The sequence below is a fragment of the Oncorhynchus nerka genome, linkage group LG22 (assembly GCF_034236695.1).
Source record: "Oncorhynchus nerka isolate Pitt River linkage group LG22, Oner_Uvic_2.0, whole genome shotgun sequence".
Lineage (NCBI taxonomy): Eukaryota > Metazoa > Chordata > Actinopteri > Salmoniformes > Salmonidae > Oncorhynchus > Oncorhynchus nerka.
Genome location: NC_088417.1, coordinates 46,507,663 through 46,528,780, shown reverse-complemented (window position 1 = coordinate 46,528,780; position 21,118 = coordinate 46,507,663). Strand labels below are relative to the sequence as shown.

Sequence of the window (21,118 nt, the reverse complement as noted above, 5' to 3'; positions counted from 1 at the left end):
ATCTTTGAAAGTATTGCTGAATGTAAATCAATCCAGTTCACGGTGTAACGCTTTTCTTCGGTTGAAGGAGAGGAGGACCAAAATGCAGCGTGGTTAGTGTTCAACATATTTAATAAGGAAAATAAACATGAACACTACCAAATAACAAATGTGAAAACTGAAACAGTCCTATCTGGTGCAATGACACAATCACCCACAAAATACCCAAATAACATGGCTGCCTAAATATGGTTCCCAATCAGAGACAACGATAAACACCTGCCTCTAATTGAGAACCAATCTAGGCAACTATAGACTTCCATAAACACCTAGACTAGGTAACACCCCATAAACATACAAAACCCCTAGACCAGGAAAAAACATAAATCCACCATGTCACACCCTGACCTAACCAAAATAATAAAGAAAACAAAGATAACTAAGGCCAGGGCGTGACATACGGACATCCACTTCTTATCATAGAAGAGCTTTTTGACTTTTAGAAACAATGTTATACCCTATTACTGTGAGAGGTTGATTTATTATTAAATGTACTGCCAGTGTCTATATCGTATATATATATATATATATATATTATTTTTTAATAATCTTCATAACATTTGACTAATATCATGACAAATTGAGTTGCCTGCCAAAATGTAAATGGAGTCAAATAGCTTAATTTCCTTCCCAAAGATAACAGGGAGGTAAATGTTGGTTAGCTAGCTGGAAGGATTAATGGCTGTGACATAATTCTTAATCCTTCAGTGCTATCCAACCAAATATCACAATCACTCCAGGCACCCCTATGGATATTACAACATTAATCTTGAGGCATGATGATGTCTCTCGTTTTGAATAAAAAATAGATAAATAACAACCAGATTAGCCTAAAGCCCTCATGATATATTAGAGTGACTTGTTGAAGAGCTGGCGTGTGTGTTTGAGGCAGGGATGTTGGAAGATGTACACGATAAACACATATCTGTGCTATCTTGTGTGCTTCGTTAAAGGGTTTCCCCCGATGAAGTATCTCCCTCAACATCATCATGTCTCTTACATGCACCAGATGGCTGGTGGTAAGGCATGGTATGAACATATTGGCTGAATTCGAAAGCATGGATATGTTGTGGATCAAGCGAACCAAAACAGCTGGTCCCTATGCCATCCGTTATGGGAGACTACACGTCATACTGTGTCAATTGGTTGCAATTAAACAGACACAGCATTTCATAATCCTTTAGTTTCGTGTAAATCCAGTACCCTAACCCTTTCCACAATATTTTTTTCTGATCACTATACTAAATTATATTGTTTCATTGGGTTCCTTTTTATTTGGGGTATAAGTATGATATGGATTTATGTGTCCAGATAAAGCACTTTGGTATAACCTGCTGGAATGAAGTATGTAATGCATTTTAAACCCATAAGGATAAAATAGCAAGCTCTAGTCATTTGCAGAGTGCTACATTTGTTCAACCATCCCCACTGTATATCATGCATATTTTATTTTGTTCAACCAGTCTGAGATTCCTCCATTCTAATAATCTCCTATGAGAAAACACATTTTTGTTTTTGTTATCTTTTTTTCCTCACATCTCTGAGACCATTGAATAGTAGATAAATCCTCAATAAACAAAGGCATACTCTCTCACAACTTTTCACGTTAGTCTTCTACATCTCCTACATTGTTTAATGCCTCCACTGCACAATATCCCCAAATCCTAGAATCCAACATCCCTAAAAATGTGACCAACATCCCTAAAAATGTGACCGACCACCTCGATTAGGTGGTTGGTCACAGCTAGCTAGCTAAATAATGAAGTTAGCTAGCTAAACATAAACCATAATCCCAACCCCATAGCTACAGTACAAACTGAATGTCATAGCTAGCCACCATGCATGAAATGCTGTAGGATGATTCTGCAGGTAGCTAAAGCTAATCAAGTAGGTTCAATGCTAGTTAGCTAACATTAAGCTATAACTAGCAATGTAAATGGTTTTCTGAGACACTAATACAATTACTACTCAGATTATACGCGTAACATTAGCTTGCGAGAGAGCAAGCAATTTTTTTTTAGCTAGCGAACAGTACGATTTAACCTGCAAAAAAACGACTGCCTGACAAAATTTATGGCAGACTGGAACCACTTTAAGTAAGACGTCCTGTGTCTTTTCTGTTTAAATTGTAGCTAGCTTCTTTGGCCCTTTGTGTCAAGTCACTCCAGTTTACACTGACCGTGTGCAGAAAGTAGTCTATCACAACTTTCTCCTTTTCCCCATCTTTGACGATAGTGCCTGCTAAATTAAGTACAGTAATTTTGTTGAGAGTATTAGCAACACCACCATGGCTAACATTATATCTTTAAAAAAATCAGCGGTAGCAAGGATTACCTACACATACTGGGCAGTTCATGTTAGACAGACGCGAGCTGCATGACAGACTAATCCAAACCTATCACTCGGCATGTCAAGCCCCCCGTTATCTCATCCAGTAATGGCTGGCGGGAAGGTTCCTGACTTTTTCCGTGGCTAAACCAACTAGGCTTGTAATTTAACAATTGTATTCGTATTTACAAATGGCATACACGTTTGTTATTAAGGCACATGGGAGTTCACATGTTCAAGAAGGCATTTCTAATTCTCAAGGCATTCAAACTGTTAAACAGCCATCACTAACACAGAGAGGCTGCTGCCTATGTACAGACTTGAAATCATTGGCCACTTTAATAATGGATCACTAGTCACTTCAATAATGCCACTTTAATACTGTTTACATATCTTGCATTACTCGGTCATTGCTATTTATATATGTATATATTCATATTCCATTCCTTTACTTAGATTTGTGTGTATTAAGTAGTTGTTGTGGAATTGTTAGATTACATGTTAGATATTGCTACACTGTCGGAACTAGAAGCACAAGCATTTCACTACACTCGCGATAACATCTGCTAATCATGTGTATGTGACCAAAACAATTTGATTTCTGCCAAAAAACGCATACTTAAAAAAATTATAATAATACAATTTAAAAAATAACTCTCCTGTGAAATTGTGACGTGTGACACAGTTGAAGTCGGAAATTTACATACACCTTAGCCAAATACATTTAAACTCAGTTTTTCACAATTCCTGATGTTTAATCCTAGTAAAAAATCCCTGTCTTAGGTCAGTTAGGATCACCGATTTATTTTAAGAATGTAAAATGTCAGAATAATAGTAAGAGAGAATTATTTATTTCAGCTTTTATTTCTTTCATCACATTCCCAGTGGGTCGGAAGTTTGCATACACTCAATTAATATTTGGTAGCATTGCATTTAAATTGTTTAACTTGGGTCAAACATTTTGGGTAGCCTTTTACAAGCTTGCCCCAATAAATTGGGTGAATTTTGGCCCATTCCTCCTGACAGAGCTGGTGTAACTGAGTCAGGTTTGTAGGCTTCCTTGCTTGCACATGCTTTTTCAGTTCTGTCCACACATTTTATATAGGATTGAGGTCAGGGCTTTGTGATGGCCAATCCAATACCTTGACTTTGTTGTCCTTAAGCCATTTTGCTTGGAGTCATTTTACATTTGGAAGACTCATTTGCAACCAAGCTTTAACTTCCTGACTGATGTCTTGAGATATTACTTCAATATATCCACATAATTCTCCTCCCTCATGGTGCCATCTGTTTTGTGAAGTGCACCAGTCCCTCCTGCACCCCAAAGCACCCCCACAACATGATGCTGCCACCCCGTGCTTTCACAATTGGCATGGTGTTCTTCGGCTTGCAATCCTCCCCCTTTTTCCTCCAAGCATAACGATGGTCATTATGGCCAAACAGCTCTATTTTTGTTTCATCAGACCAGAGGACATTTCTCCAAAAAGTACGATCTTCGTCCCCATGTGCAGTTGCAAACCATAGTCTGTCTTTTTTATGGCGGTTTTGGTGCAGTGGCTTCTTCCTTGCTGAGCAGCCTTTCAGGTTATTTCGATATAGGACCTGTTTAACTGTGGATATAGATACATTTGTACCTGTTTCCTCCAGCATCTTCACAAGGTCCTTTGCTGTTGTTCTGGGATTGATTTGCACTTTTGCACCAAAGTACGTTCATCTCTAGGAGATAGAATGCGTCTCCTTCCTGAGCGGTATGATAGCTGCGTGGTCCCATGGTGTTTATACTTTCGTACTATTGTTTGTACAGATGAACATGGTACTTTCAGGCATTTGAAAATTGCTCCCAAGGATGAATCAGACTTGTGGAGGTCTACAATTATTTTTCTGAGGTCTTGGCTGATTTCTTTTGATTTTCCCATAATGTCAAGCAATACATCCACAGGTACGCCTCCAAATGGCTCAAATGATGTCAATTAGCCTATCAGAAGCTTCTAAAGCCATGATATTATTATCTGGAATTTTCCAAGTTGTTTAAAGGCACAGTCAACTTAGTGTATGTAAACACTAATTCTCACTGTAATTGTGATACATTGAAATATAAGTGAAATAATCTGTCTGTAAACAGTTGTTGGAAGAATTACTTGTGTCATGCACAAAGTAGATATCCTAACCGACTTGCCAAAACTATAGTTTGTTAACAAGAAATTTGTGGATGGTTGAAAAACTAGTTTTAATGACTCCAACCAAAGTGTATGTAAACTTCCGACTTCAACTGTACGCCAACTGCTCAATTGTAGCTTCTTAAATAGGTCACAAATGGTATATGTTACCCTTTGCTGCTATAACCTCTTTACCCTCATCTTGACCCTTTTGTCCATTGACAGGCATTACCACTGTGCTGACCATGACTACGCTGAGTACCATAGCCAGGAAGTCGCTGCCTAAGGTATCCTACGTGACGGCCATGGACCTCTTTGTGTCCGTGTGCTTCATCTTTGTTTTCGCCGCTCTGATAGAGTATGGAACACTGCACTACTTTGTGAGCAACAGGAAGCCAAGCACAAAAAAGGACAAGAAAAATAAAAACCCGGTGAGTGTTGTATATCCAAAACAAAGTAGGCCCACAAGTGGTAAATACAAAATGGTCAGATTTTCTGTCAGGGAACTTATAGTATATGTGTACATTTCTCCTCAAATAATTTAACATTTGAGCTTAGAGTGTTTTCACAGAGTTCTAACCTTATTTCCAGCCTCTGAAAGCTTTACCAATCACTCTCACTGTATTACTGTAATGTATAGCCAACTACTACTAGGTTCCCTTAAGGGAGAAGTCATTGTGAGTGCCATGCAGTCTGCGTGAGAGGCACGGGATAGATGGAACCTGTATCTACACCACAGCTGTGCAGTTATAATTTAGACCTTTGTCACATGACCAGACGTTTTCTTAGGGGCTTCAAATCCCCACAACATCATGGTAGCTAAAGTGAAAGCACCTGAGTTAGCTAGCAAGGTACTTAACAGGCTGTGGGATGCTGCTGTTTCAGCTTCTTTGTAACTAAGATTTGCTTTTGGATATAAATGTGTGCAGGATGAATGAGTAATGATCTGGATGTTCTCACCGAGGTTGTTCTCACTGAGGTTCTTCACATGGTCTGCCAAGATGTGATGCAGAAGCCTTTGACTGAGCTCCTTTTGATCTTCATGAATAGTTAAGAATAAAACAGGAAATCGAGGAAATTAACATCCTTTAATTTCTCATAGGCTTTGGGTGTAAGGGTCACTCAGTGAGGGTGATGTGTGCTACTTCCGGCGCCGACAGAGATGGCCGCCTCGCTTCGCGTTCCTAGGAAACTATGCAGTATTTTGTTTTTTATGTGTTATTTCTTACATTGTTACCCCAGGTAATCTTAGGTTTTATTACCTACAGTCGGGAGGAACTATTGGATATAAGAGCAACGTCAACTCACCAACAGTACGACCAGGAATACGACTTTCCCGAAGCGGATCCTCTGTTTGGCCTACCACCCAGGACAATGGATCAGATCCCAGCTGGCGACCCAAAACAACGAAGAAGGGGCAGACGGAGCGTTCTTCTGGTCAGGCTCCGTAGACGGGCACATCGCGCACCGCTGCCGAGCATACTACTCGCCAATGTCCAGTCTCTTGACAACAAGGAAGACAAAATCCGAGCAAGGGTAGCATTCCAGAGAGACATCCGAGACTGTAACTGTAAACCACATATCCTGAGGCTGCATTTATTGTAGCCAGGGATTTTAACAAAGCTAATTTGAAAACAAGGCTCCCGAAATTCTATCAGCATATCGATTGTGCTACCAGGCCTGGCCAAAGCCTAGACCACTGTTATTCTAACTTCCGCGACACATATAAGGCCCTCCCTTCGGAAAAGCTGACTACGACTCCATTCTGTTGCTCCCAGCCTATAGACAGAAACTAAAACAGAAAGCTCCCGCGCTCAGGTCTGTTCAACGCTGGTCCGACCAATTGGATTCCACTCTTCAAGATTGCTTCGATCACGTGGACTGGGAAATGTTCCGCATTACGGCAAACAACAACATTGATGAATACGCTGATTCGGTGTGCGAGTTTATTAACAAGTGCATTGGTGATGTTGTACCCACAGCGTCTATTAAAACATTCCCCAACCAGAAACCGTAGATTGATGGCAGCATTCATGCAAAACTGAACGTGCGATCCAGTGCTTTTAATCAGGGCAAGGTGACCGGAAACATGACTGAATACAAACAGTGTAGCTATTCCCTCCGCAAGGCACTCAAACAAGCTAAGCGTCAGTACAGAGACAAAATGGAGTCACAATTCAATGGCTCAGACATGAGAGGTATATGGCTGGGTCTACCATCAATCACGGACTACAGAAGAAAAACCAGCCCCGTCGCGGATCACGATGCCTTGCTCCCGGACAGACTAAACCACTTTTTTGCTCGCTTTGAGAACAATACAGTGCCACTGACACGGCCCGCTACCAAAACCTGCGGGCTCTCCTTCACTGTAGCCAACATGAGTAAAACATTTAAACGTGTTAACCTTCGCACGGCTGCAGGCCGAGACGGCATCCCAAAACGCGTCCTCAGAGCATGCGCAGACCAGCTGGCTGGTGTGTTTACAGACATATTCAATCTGCTGTCCCCACATGCTTCAAGAGGGCCACCATTGTTCCAGTTCCCAAGAAAGCTAAGGTAACTGAGCTAAATGTAACGGCTTTCTAGGTGTGGTGAAGGAGAGTCGGACCAAACTGCAGCGTGTAGATTGCGATCCATGTTTAATGAAAACAAACGTAAATACGAATAAACACAAAACACTACAAAACAATAAACGTAATGAAAACCGAAACAGCCTATACTTGTCAACTAAATACAGCGACAGGAACAAAGACACTAAGGACAATCACCCACGACAAACTCAAAGAATATGGCTGCCTAAATATGGTTCCCAATCAGAGACAACGATAAGCACCTGCCTCTGATTGAGAACCACTCCAGACAGCCATAGACTTTGCTAAATAACCCCACTAGCTACAATCCCAAATACATACACACCAAAACCCCAAGACAAAACACACCACAATACAAAAACTCCATGCCACACCCTGGCCTGACCCAATACATGAAGAAAAACACAAAATACTTAGACCAGGGCGTGACACTAAATGACTACCGCCCTGTAGCACTCACTTTTGCCATCATGAAGTGCTTTGAGAGACTAGTCAAGGACCATATCACCTCCACCCTACCTGACACCCTAGACCCACTCCAATTTGCTTACCGCCCCAATAGGTCCACAGACGACGCAATCGCCATCACACTGCACACTGCCCTAACCCATCTGGACAAGAGGAATACCTATGTAAGAATGCTGTTCATCGATTACAGCTCAGCATTTAACACCATAGTACCCTCCAAACTCGTCATTAATCTCGAGACCCTGGGTTTTGACCCCGCCCTGTGCAACTGGGTCCTGGACTTCCTGACTGGCCGCCCCCAGGTGGTGAGGGTAAGTAACAACATCTCCACCCCGCTGATCCTCAACACTGGGTCCCCACAAGGGTGCGTTCTCAGCCGTGTACTCCCTGTTCACCCACGACTGCGTGGCCAAGCACGCCTCCAACTCAATCATCAAGTTTGCAGATGACAGTACAGTGGTAGGCTTGATTACCAACAACGACGAGACGGCCTACAGGGAGGAGGTGAGGGCCCTCGGAGTGTGGTGTCAGGAAAATAACCTCACACTCAATGTCAACAAAACAAAGGAGATGATCGTGGACTTCAGGAAACAGCAGAGGGAGCAGCCCCCTATCTTCATTGATGGGACATTAGTGAAGAGGGTGGAGAGTTTTAAGTTCCTCGGCGTACACATCACGGACAAACTGAAATGGTCCACCCACACAGACAGCGTGGTGAAGAAGGCGCAGAAATGCCTCTTCAACCTCAGGAGGCTGAAGGAATTCAGCTTGTCACCAAAAACACTCAAAGTTTTACAGATGCACAATCGAGAGCATCCTGTCTGGCTGTATCACCGCCTGGTACGGCAGCTGCTCCACCCATAACCGGAAGGCTCTCCAGAGGGTAGTGAGGTCTGCACAATTCATCACCGGGGGCAAACTACCTGCCCTCCAGGATACCTACAGCACCCGATGTCACAAGAAGGCCAAAAAGATCATCAAGGACAACAACCACCCGAGCCACTGCCTGTTCAACCCACTATCATCCAGAAGGCGAGGTCAGTACAGGTGCATCAAAGTGGGGAACGAGAGACTGAAAAACAGCTTCTATCTCAAGGCTAATTAAACAGCCATCACTAACATTGAGTGGCTGCTGCCAACATACTGACTCAACTCCAGCTACTTTAATAATGGAAAAATTGATGTAATCAATTTATCACTAGCCACTTTATATTATATAATGTTTACATACCCTACATTACTCATCTCATATGTATATACTGTACGCTATACCATCTACTGCATCTTGCCATCTTGATGTAATTAAATGTATCACTAGCCACTTTAAACAATGCTACTTTATACAATGTTCTCATACCCTACATTACTCATCTCATATGTATATACTGTACGCTATACCATCTACTGCATCTTGCCATCTTGATGTAATGTATCACTAGCCACTTTAAACAATGCCACTTCATATAATGTTCTCAAACCCACTACTCATCTCATATGTATATACTGTACTCTATACCATCTACTGCATCTTGCCTATGCCGTTCTGCCATCACTCATTTATATATATTTTTTCCTTTACACTTGTGTGTATACGGTAGTTGTTGTGAAATTTTTAGGTTATATTACTGTATGGTCGCTACACTTGCATTAACATCTGCTAACCATGTGTATGTGACAAATACATTTGATTTCTAACCATTTTATGAAAAAAAAACATAATAATGTCCTATTTCATGTTATGATGGTATTTGTTCAGATATCTGCATTATGCTTGAGAACAACAACAGGTCATTTATAATCAATCTACTAAATGTATGCGCACTGGAACTGATTAGGTAATCTAAGGTATTTTGAGTTAGATGGAGAAAGAGAGTATAAAGCACTACAAATCCATATTCAATGTGTTTTATTTAGATACAAATGCCATTAACTGTACAAACAAATGACATTGTCTTGTTTTGGTGTAACGGGTCAACTTTGAGCCTTACTAGGATCAATATCACCCCTAAACCATTGATGTCAAGTTTGTTTTTATCATGGATATAGCACATCTCTAAAGGTAGATTTGGCTGGAGATCAACCTGGTCTCCAGTGTGATGTGTCCTGTCATGCACCTTCCTCCTCCTGTATGGGTGTCTCTACAGTATACTGTTCTCTTTCTACTTTTGATGTTCTTTTGATGTTCTCTATGTTTTTGTTTATTACATGTGTTCTTTTTTGTGTTGCTCTCTTTTAATTCCACATATTCTTTGTTTCCTGTTGGGACAAAAGCTCCTCCGGCTCTTTTCCTCAAAGGTATATTTCCTTCAGTTTCAACTATTGACTGCATGTGTCTGCTGCATTTTGCCTCTTTCTGGCCCCAGCTAGCGCATTGCATTGCTACTTGTCTGTTTTAGATACCCTTTATTTACCTTTACCTCAGAATCTCTTCCGCAATACCATCAAACAAAGTGCTCACGGGAAAGTGCGGAGGCAGTACTTGTGTCGTGACAATATTGCGCTCTTTCAACCAGTCCACACATGTCGCTAGTAAAAAGATGGCACGCAATGGTTTCATTCTGGCTTTTTTCCCATTTCTTTCTGCCTCACACTGTGCAATTTTGACTGTAAACCGGTGGCATCTTTTTCTCCGCTACCGTGTATTTGTGGGGCTTTTAACCTGACGCTTCCTATAGAGTCAGCAGAGCCTTAACAGACTGAAGTAGACAACCCCTACACTGTGCTAGGCCTCATTAGTAGTGATCATCTTAACGGCTGCACACGCAGCAGAGTAGATTCAGCCCCAGTAATCTTCATCCACTCACAGTGCAGAGGGTGCTACTGAAGAGCTATATTTAACACTCAAGTAAAGAAGATGGTGTGCTTTCAAAACCTGAATCACCCTTAATCTATGGTATGAAAGAACATTTCTTAATGGGGTCATTTGACTGAATTTAAATACCATTAGTCAGAGAATACTGTAAGTCAACATTTGAACCAGCCATTTATAGGAAGGGCATTTTCTATAGATATTTTAAATGGACAAACAATCAACAACAAAAATGTACTACAGCTGACACTAAGCTTAGATTAAAGTGGTACGGATCCAGAGCAGATGCCTGTGTTTCCTTCAATCATTCCTCCCTAGAGGTTGTCTACTTTCATCCGGTTAAAGCTGCAATGCCACTGTTTTGTTTTGCAATCCCCGGCCACGCTGCAGTATCTGTGTTTGTTACACTGCTTGAGCTAGCTCCTACCACACCCTTCCTTCTCCCGTGCAACGCCACTTTGAGAACCCGGGTCACATGACCTGATGCTGTTCCCTGCTGCAAATCCCCCGGCGGCTGTCAATCAATCAGGCAATATTGTGGAACCAGCCATGTATCGTTTTCAAAGGGACGACAATAACTCTTGTGTTCTAGTGCTGGGCAAATTTGAGCTGCAGGGAGCGAGTTAAAGTCAAATCAGTGTTTTGAGCTTTTATGATGACACATGCCTTAAACAGTTTACCCCAATGCTTATGGCATTTGAGAAGTGGTACTTGACACACATATGATTCATTTTTATAAAGACCAAATATTCGGAAAGCAGTACGATTACCTAAACATAGTACTGGCACGGCATCACATTGTAAATATAGCTACAGTAAAGGGTCATGAAGAGCAAAAAGGCTTTTGAAAGAGCCTTTGGTCTCCGTTCAGTCAGTAGCGATCCCATTCAGTTTATTTTAAGCGGGGCAATACATGTAACTACGTCATTATATTTCTAAGTGACTCATACAGAAAATATGATGCTGGATCAGAGAAAGCTCATTCTTAAAGTTGATCATGAGAGTTTTTTTTTTTCTTTTTTAAAGGTGGCGTGTTGTTTTGCGATAAAAGCCCATGAAAATGCCCTGTTTGAATGCCAATTGTGCCTCTTGACTGATGGAGCAAAGGACTCACTGATGTCACTGACCTATTTTAGGAATCATCCGAAATAAAACGCTGTGCCCTGAAGTGGTGAGCAGGCTTAAATGGAAGTTGATTTAACCCATTTAGGGACAGGAAATGGAGGATGGAGGAACAGTGAGTCCCTGCTCAGGAGTCTTTCTTATCATACAGCTTAAATCATAAGCAATTTACAATAAATTCCGATTTCCTCCCTCTGAAATCCATACAAGGGCATCCACGTACAGAACAAGAATTGGTCCTGCTTTATTTGAAGTGCATCTCATGAAGTCTTCTTAAAGACTTCATATAGACTTCATAAGCACTACATAGATGCTTCACAAATAATCTATTAACAAATGTCATGCTCTATAAAGATTCATAATGTGGCATACGTGTGTGACGTAACCGTACAGATATTTGTTCACATTTGCATGAAATACGGTTAGAGATGATTTGTGACCCATTTATGTAGTGCTTACGAAGCCTATTTAATTGCTTTATGAAGCCTTCCTAATATTCACTTCAAATAGTGCAGGACTGATGTAATTTGAGTGAATCGTAATGCGAAAGGGGACTATGGTTTAGCTTTGGGACTAATGATAACCACGATACTCCTCGTGTTTTCCCATGATGTGCAACAGCAGAGCTTATAATGGGTTGCCCAGCACTAGCATCATCTTTCTGCTAAACAAAGCGAAACTACACAATGTTTCTGACAGAAGCTAAACTTCTTTACCCTAAGGTGTAATTTGCCTTACGTGTTCCAAAGGGAATAGTCATCTTTAAGCCACTCTAATTAAATGCAGGTGCCACTGATATGTAAACATGTATTTGCTGACATGCTTAAAAAGAACCCATCGGCAAGTGAAGGTGCAAATTACATTTTGTATACTACCATAAAGAGAGACTAAATTAGGTCCCCTGTGCTGCCTCTTAGACTCTAGTCGCTAACTGTGCTCTCTCTGTTATAAGCAGACACCTACGGTGGACATCCGCCCTCGCTCAGCCACCGCCATCCAGATGAACAACGCCACCCACATGCAGGAGCGGGATGAGGAGTATGGCTACGAGTGCCTAGACGGCAAGGACTGCACCAGCTTCTTCTGCTGTTTCGAGGACTGCCGCTCCGGGGCCTGGCGGCACGGGCGGTTGCATATCCGTGTCGCCAAGATAGACTCGTACGCTCGCATCGGTTTCCCCACCGCTTTCGGTCTCTTTAACCTGGTTTACTGGATCTCCTATCTCTATCTCTAGATCCAGCGTGTAGCCAGACTTAGAATATATGTTCTGCTCCAACTTGACCATTTTTTCAGAAGGGGACTCACTGAAATGTTTTCCTTTTGTTTCTGTTTGATTTTTCTATGTTTGTTAATTCATATTTCTCATAATTTCTTTATATGGTTGAAGCAAAAGTTGTAGCAAAACCATTAGGCATGCAGGGATCTGGAGTCCGATAGTGGGGACTACGACTGTGCTTTGGGTAAGGCAAGAACCTAAGTTCACCGTAGTGATTCTGCAGGACTACATTTTCCAGATTCCCCTTGATCAGATAATTGGTTTACGTAGAAGGTAATCGCAGTCAGGGCCGCTTCAATGTTGTTGTTTTTTGTATCTGCCCTTAGTCAGTATATTAGATCACAGTAAACATTTTCACGGTAAACAAACTTCATTCAAACTGAAAAAGTATTAAAGGCATGTTCCCGATTTCTTGCATTAACAAGTCACGCATGCGCCGTAGAAGACAAACGGAAGATTTGACATCAGCTTATTTTCCCCATCTTTTAAAATATGCATTTACTTATTGCTGTATTCCATCCATCCATCCAAAATACAAAATAAGCTAAATCTCAAGCACTTTAATAAGCTATGTAGGTTGAACAGTAAGTATGATTTTCAATGATAATTTGATAGCTAGGTTTCTTTCATCTAACTGTGAAACTTTACTTTTACACAGTTAAACATGCATTTTTTGAATGTGTGGTCAGGAGCGCTAGAAAATACTGTTTATGGTCAATGGTCAACTGTACAGACACTGTATATATTTTATTATTATGTAGTGGTTTTCATTTGTTGCATGCACCTTTCAGACCCAAAATCACCACATGTTTTAAAGGGGCAATCCACAGTTGTTACATCCATTTACCGACACATAAATTAACGATATTCTCATTGATACTTGAAGTTATAAAGGCCTCATGAGCTTACTTCAACTGTCCTACCCCATCCCAACCCAGCATATAAACTTGTTTTACTCCAATGTTTGTGAACATTGTAAATGTAAACAAACACTGTTTAGTCTCAAAATATGTTTAAATCCATCATTTAGATTTCATGGATGGTCAGTCCTTGCATCAATAACCCCTTAAATTTAAGAGTGGTTACATTTCTTCAGGCCCATCCCTCAGCTTTTTACAAAGACAGAGGTGGGGTATCTGTTTGTTATTGTTTAAACTGTGGATAGCCCCTTTAAGGTCTTCTATTGTTGGCTATGGATACAAAAAAAGAACACTGCTGATTATCCATCTGGATTCCGTCTTACTTTTTAGGAAAAGTAGAAAATGAGACAAAGTCAGATTTTGTCTTATAAATTAACGTTAATCTCTACCAGTATGTATTACAAGAGGATCAATCCAGACCTTACAGGGAAAACGTTGTTATATCAACTTTTATTAACTTGTAGACTGCTCTGAAAAACTCTTCCCTTTCAAACACTTTGCTATTGATGGCTATCTTCAATTGACACACAAGTGTGCTGGCTCCTTTGGGAAGTGTGTAGATAAGAAATAGGCATCAAAAACAAATGTATGGTTTTCTTACATCAAAACATATTTTCTTACATCAAAACATATTCTGCTCCCTTTCTCTACCCCACAACCACTTGGTGGAAGTGAATTTCATGCAAACACATCAAGCAGTGTTTTACTTCATTCAGCTGGCACAATTGAGTGTCTACAATGGAAGCGGCTGTAGTTCTGAATGCGTACACCCATCAAAATGCCAAAACTCTCAGTGACAGAAAACAAACTCCCATTTGTCATAAGACTGAACTGCATTACTTAGTCACCGCATTAAAACACGATCCATTCCATCTGTCTCAATGGGTGGTTTAGAGGGACTTAAGGCAAAAAACAAACCATTTAACTTGAGGAATATTGATGAACATGACAGCTCCGTGGAGAAGAAAGCATCTGCTTGTGACCCCACCAGATGCATAAGCCTTACTCTCTTTGAAGAGAAACACTGTGGAAATTACAATGATCTGACGCTGAAAATGTATTGAAAGATCTGGGAGAAGTTCAGGAATTGATTTTTTTTGTTTATTTTGCTTTTCTGTGTTTACAATGGATCATTAAATCATTAATGTGTCAATACACCATTACTCATTTATAGTGTGGCACATTGTGAATGTCAACATAAGTACTCAAACTATTTGTGCTTCACATCATATGCTAATGGGACGCTTACAACGCAACTTATGGGGTACTTGTATACCCAAATCATGGCCAACCTGTTCCAAAAGAGTACCTTAGCTAAAGGCAGCCAGAGGATGTTAAAGCAGTGCTTTAATCTAGACCAGGGTTTCCCAAACACGGTCCTGGGGCCTCCCATGGGGGCACGTTTGTTTGTTTTCTGCCCTAGCACTACACAGCTGATTTAAATAACTCATCATCAAGCTTTGATTATATGAATCGGCTGTGCAGTTCTCGGGCAAAAAAAAAAAAAACTTGCCCCCCTGGGAGGACCCGGGACCAAGTTTGGGAAACCCTGATCGAAATGAATAAGTCATTTTACTGTACATATTGTAAATCACATGATATTGTGTACATAGTAGATCACAAAAGGAAACAAACACTTATCAAACCCTTCAATTTTTGAAAGGGGCAATGATATGTTTCATTTTCTTCATGTATCCCCTTTCATTGATATCATTATTATCATTGCATTATGCTGGACTGTGTGGGATATTGTAGGGCAGGTGTATTCTACGAGGTCCGGAGCCTGCTGGTTTTCTGTTCTACCTGATAATTATTAGCACCCACTTGGTGTCCCAGGTCTAAATAAGTCCTTGATTAGAGGGGAACAATTAAACAACTGGCTTTGAGGTCCAGAGTAGAGTTTGAGTGTTGTAGGGTATTTTTCAAGGAAATCGTTGTGTTTCCCTATTTAGAAAGCCCTCAACGAAACAGAGATGGAGAATGTCCTTTGTCAACAATATCATAGAGACATCATTTCGTTCTATAATGAATTTATCTTGTTGTTGTTGTATTTTCTATGTTGTGGTCTACATAGTCTCTAAAGACCAGTTATAGTCTGTTCACTAAATGGTATGACTAAAAAGGTAGGTGGCGAAGTTACTTATTAACCAGCCTCAATTGACAATATCTTTTCAGACATTCAACTGTGATATTAGCTACTCCCTGAGGTACTGAACAGACGTGCTACTCTAGTCTAAAGTGGCCGTCAGAGTTTCTGCATTAAATTGTAAAGTTTCTTAGCAACAACTGTACTTCCCATTGTCAGTTGAATGAAGTGGAAAGTGAGTGGAATTTGAAGCTCTTCCCCTTGTGCATTCACTAGTGGTCCTCTATTTTGTACCTGTTGCGAAGCTATCACTCAGTACAAGGTTTTGTCTTAAGGGTGTGTGTGTTTTTTTCTCTCACTTGAACAGAAAGGAATGGATTTTTTGGCAACTTGATAGTTTACTTCAGTTGAAATGGAGAGGAATGTAAGGGTGTGGAAGAACAACTTTAAGTGCCAAACTTTGACACAAATGTGATACATCCATTCAGAAACCCATAGTGTTCAATGATCTCTTAGTCAAAATGAACTGTTATTTTGCGAAGTATGTGCGAAATGGGAGAAACGCGTTTTGTGTTCTTCGAGAAATAATATTTAACAGATATAATTTACTATTAACACATACATACACGAGACATCATTTGTATACCTTCATTTACCATTATTACATTTCACAGACGCTGTTATCCAGATCAACTTGCAGTAGTGAGTGTGTACACTTTCTGTACTGGTCCCCTGTGGGAATTGAACCCACAACCCCTGGTGTTGCAAGTGCAATGGTCTACTAACTGAGCCATACGGAACATTATATCATGGTCTATAGCTTATGAACAAATATCAAAGCACAAGGACCAAACGTGCATTAGCTTTATCTTAATGCCTCTGTCTCAGAGACACACTTTTCATCCATTCAAGTATAACCTTTGATAAAGAGAATGAGTTAGCATCTTTTTTTGTTTTTTTGAAAGAAAGGCTGAACGAGCACATTCAGAAAGTAGAGATGTTTTTAACTGTGAGAAAGTAGTTACTGAGGTATCAAGTGTATGTATGTGGTTTATAAATACACAATGACCAACCAGTCATATTGAACGGTGCTGGCATACTAAATTTGATTATTTATATCAACTATTTAAATGTTGCTTTACTATACACAAAAAAACATTATATTGTATTTTTGTGATTTCTTTATTTTCTTATGTTAGTTTACACACATATGGTACATACAGTATTACACATAGTTAATGGTTTTGGAATTCTCCTGGTACTTTGAAGGAGATAATCATAAAAGATAGTGTGCACACGATGTATAGGTCAATCACAAATATGAATATATTTAACATTTAGTTCATGTGGTATTGCTCAGCTTATTTTAATTTGGCCTCCATCTATTCGACCATCTCATGACCTAATTTAGGTTAGAGGAGGACAGAGCATTCAAAGATAAAAGAAGACAGAGATATTTTATTTTGGGGAAACTACAAATAAGACCTATTTGAAGAGCACATGTAAATAATTTCTATAGTTATATACTTTGTCAGACTGGAGAAAAAAAATATACTAGTCAAAAGTTTGGACACAGCTACTCATTCCAGTTTTTTCCCCACTATTTTCTACATTGTAGAATAATAGAGAAGACATCAAAACTATGAAATAACACACATGGAATCATGTATAAACAAAAAAATATATATATATTTTATATTTGAGATTCTTCAAAGTAGGCACCCTTTGCCTTGATGACAGCTTTGCACACTTGGCATTCTCTCAACCAGCTTCATGAGGTAACCTGGAATGCATTTCAATTAACAGGTGTGCCTTGTTAAAAATTAATTTGTGGATTTTTTTTCCTTCTTAATTTGTTTGAGCCATTCAGTTGTATTGTGACAAGGTAGAGGTGATATACAGAAGATAGCCCTATTTGGTAAAATACCAAGTCCATATTATAGCAAGAACAATTCAAATGAGCAAAGAAAAATGACGCTCCATCATTACATTAACACATGAAGATCAGTCATTCCGGAACATTCCATGAACTGTGAATGTTTCTTCAAGAGCAGTCGCAAAAACCATCAAGCTCTATGATGAATCTGGCTCTCATGTGGACCGCCACAGGAAAGGAAGATCCAGAGTTACCTCTGCTGCAGAGGATTTCATTAGAGTTACCAGCCTCAGAAATTGCAGCCCAAATAAATGCTTCACAGCGTTCAAGTAAAAGAGACATCTCAACTGTTCAGAGGAGATTGCGTGAATCAGGCCTTCATGGTCAAATTGCTGCAAAGAAACCACTACTAAAGAACACCAATAATAAGAAGAGACTTGCTTAGGCCAAGAAACACGAGCAATGGACATTAGACTGGTAGAAATCTGTCCTTTGGTCTAATAAATCCAAAGTTTTGATTCCAACCACAATGTCTTTGTGAGATGCAGAGAAGGTGAACGGATGATCTCTGCATGTGTGGTTCCCAACATGAAGCATGGAGGAGAGGATTTGATGGTGTGGGGGTGCTTTGCTGGTGACAAAATCAGTCATTTATTTAGAATTCAAGGCACACTTAACCAGCATGGCTACCACAGCGTTCTGCAGAGATACGCCATCCCATCTGGTTTGCGCTTAGTGGGACTATCATTTGTTTTTCAACAGGACAATGACCCAAAACACACCTCCAGGCTGCTTAAGGGCTATTTGACAAAGAAGGAGAGTGGTAGAGTGCTGCATCAGATGACCTGGCCTCCACAATCACCTAACCTCAACTCAATTGAGATGGTTTGGGATGAGACAGACCACAGAGTGAAGGAAAAGCAGCCAACAAGTGCTCAGCATATGTGGGAACTCCTTCAAGACTGTTGGAAAAGCATTCCAGGTGAAGCTGGTTGAGAGAATGCCAAGAGTGTGCAAAGCTGTCACCAAGGCAAAGGGTGGCTACTTTGAAAAATCTCAATTTTAAAAAATCTAATAGTTTAACAGTTATTTTGTTACTACATGATTCCATATGTGTTATTTCATAGTTGTGATGTCTTCACTATTATTCTACAATGTAGAAAATAGTCAAGATTAAGAAAAACCCTGGAGTGATACGTGTGTCCAATCATTCAACTGTTACTGTATACAGTATACCACACCATAATTGCAGTACTGGGTACCTGGTTTCCAAAAACAAAATACATCTATTATGAATTCCATTCATATCTTAGTTGTTTGCCATCTCTGTATATTTATTGAGTATTGTACAAAAGGGACACTGATTAATTATTGTTAGGGTCTGCATAATATACTAAATGTACTGAAAAAATCCTTTTCATAAGGGAATTGCACACAGTTGTGGAATTTTGCAATAAAATGATTGCATTATCAATGTGTCTTGTTTGTCACATTTAATGACTTGTGTTATTCTATGGAATGGCATGCTATAACAAAACAAATGTGACCATACATCAATCATGACTAACATTTGCTGCTGATTTCTCACGCTGTATTAGACCATAGAATACTTGTGAGAACAGGTTCAAATCCTTATTGAACTGCGGTAAAGTGGTTGGTGCTGTTCCTGAACAAAACAAGATGCATATTTGGAGGCATGCGAGTTGAGGTGTGGTTGACTGTTCAGTGATGTAATGGGAGCATTAGCAGGAGCCCAGTGTTTGATGTGTTTCAGGGCAGCAGCGTGCTAGGCTGGCTGGTGCAGGGAGACCTCTGCTTTGGCACCTCATCCCCTGGGTTGAGTCGCAGCTGCTGGGCCAGAGATGGCAGCGAATCCCCCTGGTTATTACACAACGCACTATCAAAAGGTAGCCTTTCATCTGCAGCGGTACAAGCTCTTCTGAAGAAAAACTGGAACTACAAGAGTCCACCATTAATAATGCAACACCGCCACTCATTTTTTGAATGAACATTATTATCATCTTGGTGCCAAACATTCTTCTATCTGGTCCATGGCAAGGTGAGGCAATATCCAGGATTTATTATGCTGCTGGAGTTACATTTCACTCTTACAGTACGTTAATTGAAGTGTGCATATCCCTGGAATGTTGTCATAAACTCACCCATATAGGACTTGCTTTTCACCGGAATTGTAGCTTTCCATAAGCTTGGCAAGCCAAGATAGAGGTTAACCAACCTACATAAGCTAGGTGGTTGGAGAGCAAAGTATTTCCAGGGACATAACAAAAGAGGGATTCTAGTGAAATGTGAAATATAAGACATGCTGAACATTAAAGAAGTTTGTCCAAAAAATAAATGTCTCTGATCCTACAGGCTACCTATAAAATACTATATGGGCCTGGAGAGTCAATAACACAGCATTTAGATTTATAGAGTAAATTAAACATGGTTGATAGCTCCATTGAGCATGTTTTAGTCAAAGATGTTGCTTAATCTATGTCCAGGAAAAAGTCCACTAGACATAAGTTGTTTTGAGTAGATCCCTCCCAAAATTGGGGGGAAATCACCCTTTCCCACTAAGCACTGACTTTGCTGATAAAAACTTTGTTTGAGGGAAAATGTACATGAAACGATTCAGATGTGTTGTTGTCTCAGCTAGCCATCTTAAGACGAATGCACTAATTGTAAGATGCTTTGGATAAGATTGTCTACTAAATGACTCAAATAAAATAAAAAGCAAATAATAAACCATTGCATGCATCCATGCAGACTAACAATAAAATACAATTCCTAAAGTGATGAGGAGCCTAAGCAAAGGACCAGATTTGGTCAAATATTTTAAAGCCTGCTGTGAACAGCACACACATTTCATAGTTATTACAATGGGTGTGTGTGAGAGAGAGAGAGAGAGAGAGAGAGAGAGAGAGAGAGAGAGAGACTCTCCCACATTGACTCTGTACCGGTACCCCCTGCATATAGCCACGCTATTGTTATTTACTGCTACTCTTTGTTTATGTGTTATTCTTATCTCTTACCTTTTTTTGTATTTTCCGAACGGTTACCTAACTTAGTTGATGATCTAGTGCCGTCATTAACCATTTGTTTCAAACCACAGCTCTCGTCATATCTCATTAAAGTAGTTATATTTGAATTATTAGGATCCTTCCAATTGATATAAAAATCACCCTCAATAAATATATCTCTGTTACTATCTGTGGCCTGGTCAAATCCAGTGCATAAGTCATCCAGATTGGACATCTTAGACTGGAGCTAGGAGGTCTATACACACATCCTACCAATATGGGTGCCTGGTGCGTTAGATGTACTTGAGCCCATAGTGCATCTATTGACATACATTAAGGTCATCCCTCCTCTTAAAAGGTATATGATTCTGAATGCACAGTGCTACACCCCCACCATTCCTATTCCTGTCCCTCCTCAGTAGAC

The 21,118-nt window shown here is 40.1% G+C and overlaps 1 protein-coding gene across 2 annotated transcripts in view; it reads left to right on the top strand.

Annotated features, from left to right (window-relative positions):
- Window positions 1-19,145, top strand: part of LOC115105260 (gamma-aminobutyric acid receptor subunit gamma-2-like) — a 72,347-nt gene extending 53,202 nt beyond the window's left edge. Inside the window, exons 8-10 of one of the 2 annotated variants that reach the window (XM_029627058.2) lie at window positions 4,749-4,954; window positions 9,854-9,877; window positions 12,469-19,145. In XM_029627058.2, the coding sequence (XP_029482918.1) occupies window positions 4,749-4,954; window positions 9,854-9,877; window positions 12,469-12,747 (509 nt within the window). In that variant the 3' untranslated portion in view covers window positions 12,748-19,145. Of the gene's footprint in view, window positions 1-4,748; window positions 4,955-9,853; window positions 9,878-12,465 lie in introns of both variants that reach the window. The other variant, XM_029627057.2, reaches the window with a different exon arrangement.
- The last annotated feature ends 1,973 nt before the right edge of the window (window positions 19,146-21,118 follow it).